The sequence below is a fragment of the Malania oleifera genome, chromosome 11 (assembly GCF_029873635.1).
Source record: "Malania oleifera isolate guangnan ecotype guangnan chromosome 11, ASM2987363v1, whole genome shotgun sequence".
In the NCBI taxonomy this organism is placed as follows: domain Eukaryota; kingdom Viridiplantae; phylum Streptophyta; class Magnoliopsida; order Santalales; family Ximeniaceae; genus Malania; species Malania oleifera.
Window position 1 is genome coordinate 9,474,001 of NC_080427.1, and position 19,342 is coordinate 9,493,342.

General features: G+C 35.6%; 1 protein-coding gene across 1 annotated transcript in view; it reads right to left on the bottom strand.

The window, feature by feature from the left end:
* LOC131168543 (aspartic proteinase 36-like) overlaps nt 1-3,044 on the bottom strand; it is a 42,957-nt gene extending 39,913 nt beyond the window's left edge. Inside the window, exons 1-4 of the mRNA XM_058128049.1 lie at nt 2,404-3,044; nt 1,638-1,767; nt 1,277-1,527; nt 260-487 (exon numbers count right to left, since the gene is read on the bottom strand). Coding sequence (XP_057984032.1) covers nt 260-487; nt 1,277-1,527; nt 1,638-1,767; nt 2,404-2,651 — 857 coding nt within the window. The 5' untranslated portion in view covers nt 2,652-3,044. The remainder of the gene's footprint in view (nt 1-259; nt 488-1,276; nt 1,528-1,637; nt 1,768-2,403) is intronic.
* Between the last annotated feature and the right edge of the window lie 16,298 nt (nt 3,045-19,342).

Sequence of the window (19,342 nt, forward strand, 5' to 3'; positions counted from 1 at the left end):
CAATGTAACATGTTAAATAATTCTATTGCATCTTAAACCCATTGTTGAACCATTGTAAAACTGGGACAAGAATAAAATGAAAGAGCCATTATATGATCAATAACATGGTATGGCCAAATTAAGACAGTAATAAATAATTAGATGGTAATGCTCCAAGTATGGAAGATCAAAACCTATGCATCTAGTATAATCATAATTATGAGAAAAGATCGCAGCCAAAAAAAGATACTGAGTTTTTGATAAAGGAAAGAGGGCATACTGTGATGGGACAAGTGGAGTATAGACAATTCCCGGGTCCAAAATCTCACCAAGGACCAATATCCCCCCACCATTTCCCTCCCCTCTCAAACAATGGGAGAACACTTTCGGTGTTATCCCTAACCTTGATAACTGTGATATAACAGAAAGATCCTGCTGTCCAAACCCAAAAATCCCATCAATTGCTCGATCCGTCTTAGTTAAGTCCCCAGACTGAGAGGTACTACACCTGTTTTTAACACCATCCAAGATAATGAGCTCCATCCAATAAAACCGAAATAAATATTGCAGTGGGATTACCAACAACCAGTATAAAATAAACAGAACAGATAAAAAAGGAAGTGAAAGAAGCACAACTTAAAAGATACAGCATAAGGGCAGGCACAAGGAATATTTCATCAAAACTTGTACCCTCCTTCTTATTGTACTTTGCATAGTTACAAAAATCATTCACTAATAACCCAGACACATCCACATCAATAGCTGCTTTATTTTAAGAATGATGTTCAAGTCCCTACATCACTCAACTATCATGTTGGTTACATAATTACATCACTTAAAAGATCATGGTATAAGCTATAATTATGCAATGGTGCATTAGCTATTTAGAATAAATTTTGCACTTTAATATTGCAATGAAGTCCATGATACTGTTGGGCTGGATCCTAGATATGATTACCATGTAGCAGTTATTGTTGAGGTCCTGAGGAGCAATTTATTGATGAGCTTATTTTGCTGTGCTTCTTCTCTTTACTCTTATTCTAATCTCCTCAATTTTTTTTTTATAATTGCATTTTCAGGTTCATATTCTCCCCAATCAAAACTTCAGACTTCCTGAAATATTTTGCTTTTCTAGGTACAATTGAAAAGAAAAGAAAAGAAAAAAATACACACATGGACATATTTTAGGGAGTGAACCAAACATCAATTATACAGGTACATGTATTCTATAATCCCATATCAGATAACAGATATTCACATGGCATTCTGTATAAGTCATAAATTCATAATAGCTCACCCAAAGACAACGGATGCCGAGGAGTTAGCAACTAAAGACTCCCCCAGAACTGTGTCAAAATAGAACATATCAGATGCATAATAACCCGAAGTTCCACTTCCATCTCCATACTGGAACGAGTAAGTGCACTGATTACTCTCAGGAGAGCATTCAGCTGCTGTGGTTTGGGCAACGGAGGAGCACAGTGGGTGTGAACAGGGCACGACAGAAGCAGTTGATGAGCTAGCAGCATCAAAAAAATTGAGATCAATCTGTGCACATAAAAACAGTATAGGTAAAGTGTCAATCTTACACGACTACTTAATTTTGGAAACTCAATGCATTGAAAGAATAGTTATAGCATAATAAAGTGCAACTTTACTCCAAGTTCACTGGATTGGGGGCAGTTAGTGCAAGAACTGCATGTAATCCATAAGATGTCACTTCCAGTATCAATCTGCACATTGAATACTCTTGGAGGAGAACCCAGTTTGACTTTTGTAAAATAAAGCCTAAAATAGTAATCCACAGATGAAGAATAGTTAATGCCCATGTATTTAACATAGAATCACCACCCAATATAGTCAGTTCACAAAGAATGAGCATCAAATGAAGAATAGTTAATGTCCATGCATGTGGCATAGAATCACCACCCAATATGATCATTTCATCAAGAATGAGTATCAGCCTAAAAAAGAAAAAAAAAATCTGAAGAAGACCAACATCGGCAAAAAAAAAAATATATATATATATATATATATATCGAATTAATTAACCCAGATGAATAAATTTACAAGTGACGAGCCTAGAGGAGGAAAAAAAAAAAAAAAGCAAAACCCCAATGCTTTTAATTCTAAAATTAAAGCATATCTAAGAGACCAATAAACGTTGAAAGCCATCAATTTCATGACGCAATAAACCCCCAATAAATTTTTAAAAAAAAAAGAATTCTTTAACCGTCAACGGGTCAAAAGTACTTGGAAAAAATAGAATAAAGAAATTAATTTATCCAAAATATACTACGAAATATAATGTCGAATACAACACAATAGCTCCCATAAATTTAAAAACGTGAAACAAATTCACAAACTCCAGCCACTGAAAAGCTAAAGATTGGGGAAAAGAACCAGAGCTTAAAGTAAAATTACCCGACGACGTACGGATCGGAGGAACCAGCAACGAAGAAATTTACGACACCGCCGACACCTTGCAACAGTCGGGCGTGCCTGAGCCGGTCTCGAGCTTTAAGGAACTCGAGCTCGACCCGCTGGTTCGCCGGGAAAGCCCTCTCCAAGGTTAGGAAGCTCGCTGGAAATTTGCCGTAGACCACCGACACCGGCGGCAGAACGGCGGCAAGGGCCAGGATCAGGTGTTTGAGGGAAAGCAAGGACAGCATTTTTGTGTTCCAGAGCTCAGAGAGAGAGAGAGAGAGAGAGAGAGCTTAAACAATAAGCATAGTATGGGGAAGATCGAAGTGCTTGCTTTGCATTATTTAGAGAGAGGAGAGAGGAGAGAGAGTAGACAGAGAAAGATGGTTTCCTTCTCCCACAGAGAGAGAGAGAGAGAGAGAGAGAGAGAGAGAGAGAGAGAGCGACTTCTCCCTCAGAGAGAGAGAGAGAGCGAGAGAGTAGCCTCACACGACAGAACAGCTGATTAGAGAAGTTTCAAATGGCGATTTGATAAGAAAGCTTTTGGCGACGATTTGGGCACTCCGGAAAATAGAAAGGGCACGCTGGCTTTTCAGCGAACTTTGGTGGTTGCAAAAATGCAGAAGGCACTCCACCCCTCCAATTTTCTTTTTCACTTTTAGTTTTAAAATACAAGTGTGTTATTATTTTAACTATTATTTATTTTACATATATAAATTAAAATAAAAATATTAACTTCTCCTTTAAATTTAAATTTATGTGAATTTGAAATGTATATATTATAAATTGTATGAATATTGTCCAAACCGATATCCAAAATTGCTCTTAAACAGAGCGTCAAGATTTTGCAAATTTCAAAATGGTACGAACCTATGTTGAAGTTTTAAGAATTTTTCAATAACTTTTCCTAAAGTTGAGAAAAAGATACAAAACTTAAGGCATTAAAATTTTCACAAACCTTCGATTGGTTGCCAAAAAGATGCAAGCATTCTCTTAATTCGATAAAAAAAAAAAAAAAAAACCAAGAGAGGATAGATGTCCAAAAAATCAAATGTCGGATAAAGTTTGTAAATTATTGAAATCTCAAGGAAATCTAATAGGATTCTTAAAACCTCAACGGAAATTATTATCTGTTTTGCCAAAATTTTAGATGAGGTAAATATCTTTTGGCCTAATTATAGGAAATTATAAAAGTATATGATGAGCTTTTGAAAATGTGAAAAAAATTGTTGCTAACTAAAAAACTCTCTTCGTAGTATTAGACACTAATCGAGGACATGAACTACATATGTACACAGCCATATTTTATACTTTTCAAGTTTTGACTTATGATTGTAACATTACTACGGTTTGTTTGATTCACAAGAAATGAATGGAATGGATTTAGTCCTTATTGTTAACTCCTAGGTGTCACGATCTGATTTTGATGATAACAAACCACCTTAGATCTAATTTTTAAAGCTTAAGTGTGATAAAAGTGATTTGATACGAGCTTGAATAAAGTCAAAGGACTCAAATTTTGCTAAAGCTTGAAAAAATTTCAATACTTCTCTTCTATTTAATTGTAATCCTTTAGCATTTTTAATTGTGTGTGACTTACGAATTTGATTAAGTTTTGGCACAAAACTAAGTAATCTAATAAAAATATAGAGAAAGAAGACCAAACTAGGCTGCAAAGCTTAGGGCAATCAACCAACTCTCTGGGGAACGTCAATTGGGCCCAGGCAGAAGCCTAGGGCAGTCAACCAATCTTTAAGGGGTGGTTGATCAAGGTCCAAACAAAAGCCTAAGGGGGTCGACTAGCCCCTATTGGTAGTTTAGCGACCCTTAATAACACTCGACCAACTTGAAGACTTCCTGATCCAACGACTATTTCTTTACTATAACATCTAAAAAGCGGTCGACCAGTCCATGGAGGCGGTTGACCATAGACTGGTCGACCGCTCAGTGGAGGCGATCGACTAGCCTAATTAGAAATAATGTCTAATCACAATAAAATAACTAGATTTTGTGTCTTAGTATATATATGGCCCTTAGAGTAATTGAACAATAACAGAAGTTATCTCTCTCTCTCTCTCTCTCTCTCTCTCTCTCTCTCTCTCTCTCATATTTTCAAAAGCAGAAGTTCTCCTCTCTCTAAATTTTTTCTTGTTTTAGATTAACACTCTCTTGTGTCTTAATTCATTCATTGTCTAGAGAGCTTGTTGTTGTGAGCTTGTATTAGCAAATCCTTCCTTTTGATGAGCTTCTCTCAAATTTAATCTTTCTTTGTTGTAGTGGAGTCCCTACCTCAAGTGAAAGCAAGGTGTTGTAAAGTTTGCATTCATAATAGAACGTCAAGGCGGGTTGAATCTCGTGAGAGTGGACGTAAGCTTAAGGAAGTTGAACCACTACAAAAGAGTTAACTTTCTCTTTCCCTATCTCTTTAATTTTTATTTGTATTGATTTTTGTGCCTTAATCACGTGCATACTAAATTTAGTTAAATGTTAATAACCCGATTCACCCCCTCTTGTGTGTTGCCTTTGGGGCTTCATTGATAATTTTAATTATTTTTTATATAATTTTTAATTTCATTACACTCCCAATTTGTTCCATTTTGATGTACTAAACATAAGGTTATAACCTTTGCTTAGTGGATAAAATGAGGAGTTTTTTATGATAATATGTTCTTAAAAATTTTTTTAAATATCAAAATGGAAAACTTCTAAAACAAATTATAGATGTAGGTCAACTCACATTTTTAAATGTGGACAACAAGTTATCTACAAGATCAACCCTGCAATGCCCAAAGCAAAGACCTTAGGAGTTGCTTTTGTTGATTGGTGAGGTGTAATTGATACTAAATCGGGCAATGATTTTGAGTTTCTTTGAGAATTTTGAAGGTGGCTCATTGTACATCTTGATAGGGAGGTAGGTAATGCAAAAATTGTAGAGGAAGAGCTTGAAGTTGGCAAGCCACGTGACAAAGAAATAGGTGGTGTCGCCAAGATGGATGAAGGAGAGATTTAATGGAAGAAAAAGGATCAATACAAGCATATACGATCCCACACCATGATGAACTTCATCATCTTAGTACCTTCCATGTTTGATTTTTGATCTCTAGATACCTTTTAATTTTGATTATTGGATTTTGATCTTCTCCTCTTTGCCTCTGCTGCTTCAAATTAAACTCCAATCAGATCTCCTATGCCTTTTACTCTACTCTTCTTCCTTCTCTTCTATCAGATGTGGATAAAATGATCAACAAATACCCATTTTATAGGTGGCTCAAAGCAACGAGGGTTGGGACTTGAACCAATTGGATATAAGGTAATGGAGGTAGTATCATAAATGTTATCAATGCTCATAGGAATGGGAGAATAAGGCTTTGGAGGAAGAGACCTAGTGTTGTCAGCAGCTACGGGACATGACATTGTGAGGCCTAACCATTGAAGCTCTTGTATGGGTAGCTAGCTATCTACATCTTTAAAATGTGGTTTGGCATACATATGTGATATGTTTTAAAAGTTTCTTATTTTTTAGGTATTTTTAATTTTCAAAAAACCTAATTTTGTAGAGAATCCAAAAGATGAGAGGTTATAAAGATGAGATGCGATTTTTGGTGTGATCCCAAAAGGGGAGTGAATTGGATATTTAAAAATTTTCTAGGTCAAGTGGACTATTACAATAGTATATCACAACCTAGGGTCAAACTAAACAAATTTTAATCTAACAGATGCATGGACGTTTAAATAAATTATACAAGTATCACCGTTACCCAATAAACTACAATATAATATCCAAGCACTCAAGCAATAATATCAAGAGATAAATGTAAATATGCAAGTTCGGAATGTAAAAAGGATAGGGAGAGAGCAACGCAAGATGTTATTGAGGTTCAGCCAACAGTGCCTACGTCCCTGCTTCAAGCTAACCAGTTTGAGGATTCGACTAATGCTCACTTATCAATGGAGCATCACCGGTTACAATCTCCTCTCCTTACTAGGCGAGGAATACCCCAACTCACATTCACAGGGTTGAGCCCAACCTACAACTACACCTTACAGTATGGTGCTCCTAGTTCTCCTAATCGGGTTTGAACCAATCCGATGCACATTACAGGCCAGTGCAATCCTCTTCCGACCACACGTCAGGAATACAACAATAATAAAAATTTGCATACAAAGAGTTGTTTCTACAATAAACATATGATACACAACAATAAGCACAAACGCACTCTTGTATGATAAGGATTAATGCTCAGTAGAATTTATGTGAAATATCTCTTAAGAGAGTATTTATCAAATAATGTGAGAGATAGTGATCTTTGATTTAAAAGAAATTTATGTTAAGAGCTCTTCCAAGATGTAAAGCTTAAACAATAATTTCTCAAAAAATATTTTCAAAATGAAGTATAGGAGATGTTGGATATAGCTCACAAAAATATTTTTAGCAATAAGCACAAAATGAGCCTTTGAGTCTTGCAATGAAAAATGCACAAAGACTCACAAGCTATGAAGAGTTTTCTCAATCAAATATTTATCAATAAAATATAATGGGAAGAACTCATAGGTAGCTCTCAAAAATATTTTCAAAAACAAATGAATATGTGAGAGTATAAGCTTAGAATGATATATGAATAAGCCCACAACAATCAAACACTCTTTAAGTTGCAATTAGTTTGCAAATGAAGAGTTTGAAAATGATGCTCTCTTCTTAGAATGATTTTTGCAAGAAAGAGTAAAAGAGAGTATAATATGCTTGAATATGAAAAACGTAAGCAATAAAATCACAACAAATTTCAGAGGGAATTTTTGCTAATCAAGTTACTAATTATGCTTAAAAATTGGCTATTTATAGATTTCCCAAAATTTTTTACCATTGGGGACATGGTGGGAATTTTTGTAATTTTTTAATGAAAAAATTAATCTGGATTAGTGCAATAAAAATTTGGGAACCCAAGAGGTTCGGTCAACTCACAGCTTCGCAGGTCGACTCAACCGTTGAAATTTAAAGCAGTCTTGCGAGGTTCGGTTGACCGAGCACAAGACATGTAGAGACCAAAAGAATTATAACAATTAAATAATGGAAGGAAAGGAAATTTTAAAAGGGGCTCATAGCAAGTCCTCGTCGATGAACGCTTCAGTAACTTGTTGGAATCGTTGATGTGGACACGTGTCTCGTCAATGAGGAATTACCAAGAGGGCCATATCAGGGCCTGAAATTAGTCGACGAAGGTTAAGAGTTCGTCGACGAACCCTCTTCTTGACCTCGTCAACGAAGTGGCTTATTGGGATCGTCGACGGGGACATGTGTCTCGTCGATGAGGAATTACTGAGAGGGCTAATTTGGGGCTTGAAATTAGTTGATGAAGGTTATAAGTTCATTGACGAACTCCCTTCTTGACCTCGCCGACGAAGTAATGTATCTCATCGACGAAGGTCAGTGTATAAGTATGTCAAAATTTGATTTCAGTGTAGGAAATTTCGCATGTAGCCCTTTCTTTCTCTAGATTTTCGTCGCCTCTACCCCCTCTCTAAGTTTCTGACTCAGATTTTCGCCGGTTCGACGATCTAAAGCTATCATGCTACTTTTGGGAAGATTCTCTTCATATCTGCTGGGGTGGATCGTTGGTTAGGCTAACTTGGGAACCATCCCAAAATTTGGGTAAGTTAGTTAATTTTAGTATTATTGGATATTTGGTGTTTCTGGACTGAGGAGAATATGTTAGGAAAGGAAATACTAAAGTTTTGTTGGGAAAAATGTTAATTTCAGGGTGTTATGCTGGGAACACTGCAGGTGTAAGAATTGAGGGTTTTGTGAGCTTCTTAGTAAGTCAGGTAAGGGGATAAACTAACTCATAAATTTTTCATGAAATTATTTATTAATTTACAGCATTAAATTTCAAGAAAGTATGTATATTATATAATTATGTTTGGAAAATATTGATATGTATAGGAATATGATTTAAACATGTTTAATAAAAAATTATGACTTTTGGAACAGATTTTACAATCAGGAGATTACCCTATTTTTGTGTGGCATGAGTTTAATTTCCACATAATATGTATATCAGAATGGAATGTTTTTCCCAGATCAAGCATGATATGATAGTTTTCATGGCAATCATAAAACAGTACAAGAATCATGATTTTACATGTTAAACAGTACAAAAAAATTATATTCAGTATATCATGTTATGTATGCAGGTGCAGATGCCGAGTTTCATGCTATGTATGTCGGTGCAGATGCCAAGTTTCATGTTATGTTATGCTGGCGCAGATGCCGAGGTTCATGTTGGCGCAAATGCCATAATCAAATATGATCAGACAAAATATATGAAATATTTACATGACAATTATTATTATAAAATACGAAACAGCTATGTTCAGTATATGGAACTCATTATATGTTATCAGAACCCGGATGACATAAGTTTAGTATAATTTCAGAAGCACGGTACCGTAGTTATATGTTCAGAATTATGATAGTGCTACCACACGACCAGTAGTGTGGGAGATGGCAATTGATATGGCATCAGTGTAGAGTGGAGTAGTCCCCTTAGCAGTCTCAAGACCAGGTAGGGGTTGGCCCATCGTACTTACAAACTTATGATTGATCTAGCATGGTCGGCCAACCATTGCTAGGTCCCGCCTTCGGGCTGCACAACTTAGTTATGTGGAGGTAAGACATGACACCAGCTAGCTATCCATCCTGGGTGTATTTCAGTATTGTACAGTTATATAAGATGATTTTCGTGTATAGCAATCTAGTATGCTTTATTATGATATGACAAATTATGTTTTTACTCAGTTTTGCTACAGACATATTTTTATTAAATATGCTATTTATGCCGTTTATATGTGTAATACAAAAAATGCTCATAACGTCACACACTGATATTAGTTTATTTCCTTTACTGAAAGGTGTCTCACTTCAGCTATATAAACATTTCAGAAAATCCAGATAGAGGAGTAGATAGAGTTTCGCGACAGTAGAAACCGGTGGGGATACCTTGTCAGAAGGGTGAGTTGTTGAATTAGTGGGTCAAGTTTATTTTTGGGTTGAGACCCTAGAGTACTTTTGGCCTTTTGTGGATGTTTGTGTATATAACAGGTTTAGTATAACTCTAGTATTGTGGTTGGTTGGATGATATGTATGTGATTGCGTTTCCTGCTGCATAGGTATCAGAGTGGTGTTTTGGGTATATCCATGGTACCCATGGCTCTAGGTTATTTATGTTATTCAGTTGAACAAAATGTCAAATTTATTATGTTAAATGAATTATGGAAAAAAAAAAATGTATGGTAAATTAGGCAGGTAGTTACAAGACCGGTCAGCTGGCCTCTCAGTAATTTTCAAATTTATTCAAGGCTCGATCGGTTGCATATAGAGTCGGTCGGCTGAGCTAGAGGCGAAATCCTAACTTACGTAGGTTCATTCGGGCGGGGTATGTTTAGGTCATTAAGACCAGTCGGCCTAGTACGCTAAAACGGGTCGTGTTTAACAGTCAGACTGTAGAGACCCGAAAAATATAATAATAAAAGGAATTGGGAAAATAGGATTTTTGGCTAGGGGATGAGAAAATCGGCGACTGTTTTCTGGAGTAATAAAAAAACCATCGATGGTTATAGGGTTTTATCGCGGGCTAGTAACAGGTAAAATGGTAAATTAGGCTGGTTAAAGAGAAAATCGGCGACGCTTTTATGAGAGCTAGAGAAAACCGTCGACGGTTTTGTCTAGCAATGTTGAGATTATAAAATCCTATGAGCTTCATTGTTTGTAAAAAAGTTATTTCCTCTCCCTCTCTCTCTCTAAGCCCACGAACATCCTCCCCCTTCTCTCTATAATTCCATTTCGAATTAAGCCCGAATCGACGATCAGAAATCACCATGACGATTAGGGGTCGATTCTCTACAAGTTTATCGGAGCAGAATTTTGGTTTGAGGAGTTCAGGCACCATCCCAAAACTAAGGTAAGGATGTAGTTTGTGTGATGCCCCGATTTTTCATACAACTTTTTTTTTATATAAACAATATTAAACAATCATACATCGGCCACGTCAAAACCTTTGATACCACTAACATGACCCGACCCGCATTGGGCACCAGGTAAATAGGTATTTCATTTATATTAACCTAACAACGGAAGTCATAAAATACAAACTATCCAAAATACAATACCCAGAGTATCATTATACATAAACATATACATTTCTATCATATCCAAAACAACACAACCCTAGGGGAATTACATCTCCCTTGTAACGCCCCGAACCCTTAAAATCGGGTCCGGTGCGTTATACTTGATAAAATCCCTGATAATTCATAATCCATAATATATGCAGCGGAAATATAACCATAATCTCCATATAACATAATACCAGAGTTTACTAATTCTAACTACCAACCATAATAAATTAATCATCCACCAGTATTCAAATAAATACATGTCTCCAAAACATTATCCACTAATACCAGTAAGTTTCACAACTATCCTTTCATAACTGACTTAAAACATAAAGACATAAAACATAAAATATACATATCAGAATTAACATATAAATATACCCTTTTTCTTATATCTTCCAAAAATGTTATAAAATCTCGAGCTCTCAAAGCTCGATCTTGAGAAATCCTGAAAAAAAAATGTATTCATATTCGGGTGAGACACATCTCAATAAGGGAAGAAACAATATATTAAACTCAACTTGTGGCCATCATGAGATTATACATATCATTTTATAATATTTGCAAATCATTAACATAATACTGAAAGTCATTTTCTGATCTTAAACAAACACATGCAAATATTTAACCCATGAGATTACCCGAGAATAGGGGTGATTACCCGCCCATACAAATAGCAACCCTCTGCTCTGACACATTTAGCAACCCGAAGGTCGCGATTTTAGCATACTAGGGCACTCACCTTACTCAGTAAGCCCTCAGGCGAAAGGTATGCCTCGCCCAATCGTAACATGTTCTATATACATACACACTTCTAATATCATAATACATCATTCTTTTATGTCATTATACATTCATGCACATTCATTCCTGTTCATAACTTAACTTTGCATTTCGTTTCACTTTAAGTGACTCTTTCCCATTTACATCATTTACCTTTGTCATTTTATTTCATTGTCATTTCATTTCATTACTTCGTACTACAGTTGGTCTTTAGCCATCATCAGTTAGTCTACGTAGAAACGTGCTAGATCTGCTAACACAGCTACTTTTAGCTGTCATCAGTTAGTCTACATAGAAGTGTGCTAGATCTGCTAACATGGCTATCTTTCAGCTGTCTTACATTTACATGATTGCATTTAACATATACAAACAAAATTGTCCATATCATATTTTATTTTAATTGCTTTACTTACTTAGCCTGCATCTCATACATTTAACATATATTTGCACAGATTCTCATGCCACACAATTTAACAATAAAATTCATACACTGCCTGCAAAATAAGTCAACAAACATTTAATGTTTATATACTGAAAATACCTTTCATTTCTTACTTAATTATCCTGAAAATATTTCTCACTTTCATTAGTTCATTTTCGCATATACATATCTAATAAACAGCCCTAAACTCGAAAAAAAAATATAATTTAAACAGTTGGCATTTTACCCATACTGAAACATATACACGAACATATAACACAATTTATTTTTTCATTAAATTCATAAAAATTCTGATTTAATATATATTTTTCCCTTTACCTGGTTTCTTGAACTACGCCAACAAGGACTTCGAAAAATACTTGCGGCGCTCACCCGAACCCTGAATAAAAAATTCCTAACTCCAATAAATTATTCCTGAATAAAATATTATTTAAATATTTCCTAGGGTTATAATTCCTAAATAAATAAATATACCTTTAAATTTAGCCAAATTGCCAAATTCCTCAAATCCTACTCTCGCTTTGGAGTAGGGCCTAGGAAACCCCAATTGAAAATTTATCTACGTCAAAATGACGACAACGACGACTAGGACCCCATGGTGGTGTCTGATCGTCAATTCAATAACAGATTTAACCAGAAATTGAGAAATTGGGAAAAAATTACCTTTCCCTAATAACAGTACTTAAGTCGTTCCCACGACAAATCTGCTCCAGTGGAAATGTCGGTGGCGGAGTTACGAATCCAACGGCACCTTCCGTTTTCCGATTGGCGCTCGTTAGGCAGATGAAATTGAGGAGAAAAAGAGAAGTAGAAACGGAGACGGTGGCTCGCAGAGAGAAGCTGGAGAAATGCAGAGAGAGAAGAAGACAGAAGCTGCTGGACTTCAGGCTTCTTTAATCTTCTTTTATCCTTTTTTATTTTTAACCTAATTAACATAACTTTTATATATATATATATATATATATATATATATATATTATTTTTACTTTTAATTTATATATATATAGCTTATACTTTAACTTATATATATATATACATATATATATATATATATGTTAAGCTTACATATATATCTTTATTCCATTTTTTTTACTATTTATTTATTTATTTAATAACATTTAATTAATTCATTAATTAATTAATAATTATTTTTGTCATACTATTTATTTTTATTTGTTTATTTAATACATTAATTTAATAGTGTTTAACCAATTAATTAATTACTTTTATTTTTATTTTATTTTTTAATTTAATTTTTTTTCTCGGGTTATTACATCCCTAGTCCAACACTCACCCTATATATCAGGGTATCTGCTCCACACTATCTCGGAGCCCTATCACCTGGTATGTAGAGACTCGAACCTGTAAATAAGGAAAATAAATAAGAAAAGGGTAAAAAGGAAATTTTAGTAGGGTTCGTTGATGAAGCTAGTATATTTGTCGACAAAGTCCCTTCAATTCTTTGTCGCCAAAATTTATAGCATCGTTAACGAAGAAATACCGAGCGAACCAAAAAAATATCCGGATGGGGTTTGTCGACGAAGGAAGAGCTTCATCCACGAACTGAGCAGTTGGTTCGTCGACGAAGGCGCCACTTCGTCGATGAATTTAACTCAGTCAAAGGCTCCATAAATATCATTTTTGGTTACTTAAGGGGTAAGAAAACCCAAAAGCTCTCTCTCTCTCTCTCTCTCTCTCTAAAACCAGCGAGTTCTCTCTCTCTCTCTCTCTCTATGATCCTTCACCGTTCGTCGTCTATTTCTATGATCAAAAGTTTCTGCGTGGATCAGGGGAGGAAACTCTATAGTTATAGTGGATTAGATCACCGTTTTGAAGATTTTCTAAATTTTCCTTAAAATCGAGCTAAGGATTTGAATTCTTTTTCGTTTCGGTAGATTTGTAGTAGATTGAATAATATTGAAGTATTGTTCTTCGATTTTTAGGTTTTGAGGATCCTGTGTCGTAGTTTTGGATCAATAAGCTCGTGTTTCAGTTTTCGGGAAAAAGGTAAGGGGATTTGTTTACATCAGTAGTTTTAGAAAAAGAAACCACAGAATATGTAGCCTATGTTTATGTGTACTTATTGACTACTTATTTGCAAAGTTTTACCGAGTATAAATGCCAATTCTTACGATTTTCATAATTCTACGGTTTTGGTAAAAATGAGGTTTTTGGCATATGATCTCCAAGTTTCTTAAACTACTTTATTTGCATTAAAACTAAAATAGGAGATGCTTGAAACTCTTAAATAGCATCTGAAATGATATTTTACGAACCATCTTATATGAAATGTATAGTTAATCAAATAAGTGTGACATATGATATGAATTGATTCTATATTGATGTAAGATGTATGTATATGAACTATGGGGACTAAAGTCCCAAGTGATTATAAGAAAATACAGAAAACAGGTACCGGTTAGATACTGTGCCAAGTATAAGAAAATGGTAAAATCGGAGAGGTTACGAGCCGATTTTTATCACAGTATGAATGAAAGTATACATGAATGAGATTGTGAAAATACTGGAATTGCACATGTTATTATGTTTTAATGTAAATTGTATATATGATATTGGGACCGCAACTTGTCCCAATAGTATATGAAGCCTTAAAAAGCTTATATTATGTAGGCTCGGTACCATTGCCAAAACAGAGGTACAGTGCAACCACACGTAGTTATTGTTTAGTGTGGGTACCTAGTAGTAGGCTTGGTAAGAAGGGCTACTAGTCAGAATGGATCAGGGTGGTGATGGTCAAGTTGGACTACAATATGTTATAATGCCTAACGATGCCTGCACGAACAGGGCTTGATCAGTGCTTTCTTATCGCACAACCTTTGCCACGGGGATTTACTGACATAGTTATGATAGTTTCGAGCTGGATGGTGTTCTAAGTATGCATATACATGATTTAAAGGCTTTTTTAGGTAGAGTCACAGGTCTGAGTACCGGGTGGAGGGATCGTACAGTGTATGGGCATGTACCTTATCCTAACCTCGGGAACTCTCACTTGTAACGATGTTGGGTTTTATATTATCAGTGAGTTATATATGTACTATATATACATTACAGTATTGAGAATGTGCAATCTATGTAACCGTTTTCAAACAAGAATATAACTGTACAGTCACACACTGATGTAATATCTTTCTCTTTACTGAGAAGTGTCTCACCCCAATCTTACAACCTTTCTTTCAGGAGTTATAGGAAATCGGTCCTAGTCTTCTAAAAAGACTTTGGAGCGTAGCGTCTAGTTAGCTGACATAAGTTTTGTATGAGTTCTAAGTTGTTTAGCCAGGATGGGTTTTCTTTTTGGGAATGTAATAAAATTTATGTTTTACGTACGATTGAATATATGTAAGGAACATTTAGATACTCTGGTATGTCTAATAGAATCCATAGGAATGTTTATATTTTCCGCAATATATGTGAGTACAAATCATTATGAAATACCTGTATGTCCCTATTTAGAACGGGTAGTTATGTCTGTTATCAAGATTTGTACAGGATATGTATGTATAGTAGCACTCTGGGGCCGTATTAAGGGTTAGGGCGTTACATGGTATGTCTCCGTTCCCTGAAAAGTTTAGATAATTTGGGTGAGACACATTTCAGTAAGACGGAATAAATTATTTATAGTGTGTGGTAATATGAGTTCAGTCATATCAAAATCCTCATTAAAATGATTTTTATCAGAGAAAATATACAAATTCATTCTCACACTCGTATAGATACACAACACAAACTTTTAAAAGCTTTATTTCCATTTCTCAGAAACCATTTCCACATAATTCATGTTTGCTAGCTAAGTTCTCGAGGATAGGGTAAATTACACGCCCATACTTACAGTTCCCCTCAGCTCTGACATCGTTTGCAACCTTACCCGTTTACTCGGGTTCAGTTGCAACTAATAATTATCAAGGCACTCACTTTACTCAGTAACCCCATAGGCAGAGAGTTTCAATTCGCCTCATTTATTTATATTACATTTCCATTTTCATTGCATTTCCATTTTCATCTAGCTCATGAGTGTCCCTGATAACCAATATACTCGTGTCTGTAACTTATGGCTGCCCTGAAGATATTCACTACACCATGCTCCCCCCATGGTTAGGGTTGTGTGGCCCGAAGGCTGGATCTAACAGCGATTGGCCGACTCGGTTAGATCAAAATATCATATCACATATCCCGTATCTATAGTACAATTGGCCAGCCTATAGCCCTGATCCGGGCTCAGGGGGCACAACAACTCTACTATACAACTCAGTCAACTGTCACTCCACATGCTCCACGAGTTTGTGTAGTTGCACTAACACCACTAGCAACGGTATCGTGCTCAATATCACAACCCATCATTAGGGTTTCCATATCCATCCATTAGGGTTATCATTACCATATACCCGCAATTATTATGCAGTATTGACATTTCATCAATTGTATTTCCAATGATCTCATTGCAGCTTTCGTACTTTACAATATTCACATTTCCCAGTATACTCATTTCAATATTTACATTTCAATATTCATATTTCAACTCCCACATTTTAATGTTCATATTGTAGAATTTACATTGCAATATTAATACATTATCTCTTTTCACATTCACTTCATTTTCATGTTAGCATATAACTCATTTCACGTTTTTCAATACTTCTCAACATACTCAAATTAGTATTCATACTTTCCCATTTTCATAAAAATCATTTCTTTACACGTATTTATATATCATTTTCATCATTTCCAGAAAACATATTGATAGTTCTCATTTCATCATTTTCTCAGAAAATACTCATCATCAAATTTCACATTTTTCAATATACATCATAAGCTACACAATTTTCATCTAACAATTATAATATACTAATTTCACGGGAAAAAAATACCATAACTTCATTTTTCACATATTCATTTAATCAATAATATAAAAAATACTATTATAATTTATTCCCCTTACCTAGCTTACTGAGAGTCTCATTAAAACCTAGATCCTATGCCCCCAGCGCCCGAAACTCAAATCCTGTAATTCGCGTCTTCCCCAGATTAATTAACTTATTTCCTAAAATAATACTCATATAACCTTCCCTAGGCTCCATATACTCCAAATTAATATTTAAACTAATATTTAACACCCTTACCTGGTTTCCTAAACTATGCCTACAGGGTCCCGAAATTATACCCACGATGCTTACATGAGCCCTGAATTCAATAACACAAATTCAACCTCAGAATGCCCAATATTTTAGCATTTTTAAATCTACATTAATTAAATAATAATTACCCCCTTAATAACCCCTTTATCCTAATTTTGGGGTTATGCCTATGACGACCCCACAAGAAATCCGCTTCGCTAGACTTGTAAAGAGTCATCCCTAGATTCTCGTGGTGGTGTCTAATCGTCAATTAGGCTTAAGATTTATGAAAAATTGAGGTAAGATTGAAAATTTAGCTTACCCCAAGGAATATGCCTACGTTGCTTCTACGACAAATCCGCTCTGGTAAAAATGTCGGTGGCAGAGAATGGAGTACAGCGATATTTTTTTATTTTCGATCGGTGCCCTTTTGGCTAGAAAAATTGAAGAGAAAGAGAGAGGCAGAATGAAGGAGAGAGAGAGAGAGAGAGGTCGCTTGGAGGGGGGCCGCTGCCTGTTGAGTTTAGAAATCTTGAAGCTTCAAGTGATATACTTATGTTATATATATAATGTAAAATAATAACAATAATAAAAAATTTAATTAATAATAATTTATTTAATAAATAAAAAATTAAAATTAAAATATAATTATCTTTTCTTTTTTTAAAATTAAATTAATTAAAATTTTTTTAAATCACTCCACTAATCTTGTATAACCATTTTTTGGGTTATTACATTCTCCTCTCCTTATAAAATTTCGTCCTCGAAATTTGCTATTCATCATATTTTCATCCTTAAAGAAAAACATCCCAATTTTATTAATTACCGTCACTTATGGCGGAGGAACACCGTGGTTACAAAGAGGGTCATGGGAGATTACAACTATTCAAAATTCTTCCAAAGTCATTCATATCCCAACACTAAAAACTTTATCCATCCTACGCTACACTATACAAATCAAAATACAACATTATTATTCACTCTTATTATGACTGGCTTAACTTTAAACTCCACTGAATAAATATGGATATCTCTGGCGCATCTGATCCTCTAATTCCCAAGAAGCCTCCTCAACGACATGATTGTGCCATAAAACTTTTACCAGTGGAATCTTCTTCAAGTGTAGCACCTATTCCTTCCACTCTAAAATCTGCACTAACACCTCTTTATAAGCTAAGGTATCACCTAGCTCTAGTGCTTCATAGCTGATCACATAGGAGGGATCTGGGACATATTTCCTCAGTATAGAAACGTGGAATACGTCATGGATCCTAAATAGGATCCGTGGTAATGCCAACATATAGGCAACTTGACCCACTTATTCAAGAATCTCAAATGGTCAAATATACCAAGGGCTCAGTTTATCCTTCCTACTGAATCTCATGATTCCCTTTAATGGTGCCACTTTTAGAAAAACATGATCTCTCGTGTCAAACTCCAACTCTTGCTGGCTAGTATCCGTATAACTCTTCTGCCAGCTCTATGTTGCACTGATCCTGTCTCTGATGAGTCTGACTTTATCCTGACTTTGCTGTATCAGCTCTGGCCCCAAAATCTATCTCTCACCAATTTCCTCCTAGTATAACGGGAATCGGCACCTCCTGCCATATAATTCCTTATAAGGTGTCATCCCAATGCTAGTCTGATAGCTGTTGTTATACGCAAACTCAACCAGTGGCAAATACTGCATCCAACGACCTCCAAAGTCCTGCACACATGCTCGCAGCATATCCTCCAGAATCTGTATCATCCTCTCTATCTACCCATTCGCCTGAGGATGAAAAGTTGTGCTGAACAAAAATTGAGAACCCATGGCCCCTTGCAAACTCCTCCAAAAATGAGATGTGAACAGTGGGTCTTTGTATGAAACTATGGACACTGGGACACCATGGAGCCTAACTATCTCCTAGACATATAACTCAGCCAATCTGTCCATGGAGTAGTTAACTCTGACCGACAAAAATTGGGCAGTCTTCGTCGGTCGATCCACAACTACCCAAATAGTGTCATGACCATGCAATACCGGCAGTAATCATGTGATGAAATCCATCACTATATGTTTCCACTTCCACTCAGGAATGTGGAGTGACTACAATGATCCCGCTAGTCCCTAATGCTTAGCTTTCACCTGCTGGCATGTCAAACATTGATCCATATACTGGGCTATCTCTCTCTTCATATTGCTCTACCAAAAAGACTCTCAAAGATCCATGTACATTTTAGTGTTACCCGAATGTATAGTATACAGAGACCAATGTGCTTCCTCCAGAATAACCCTCTTGATCTCGGGGTCGGCAGGAACGCACAATTTGGTATGGAACCTTAAGGTTCCACCATATGAGATGCTGAACTCTATCTCCTAACCATCCTGTACCTTCTTCATAAGCTCTACTAGTTCTGCATCATTCCTCTGACC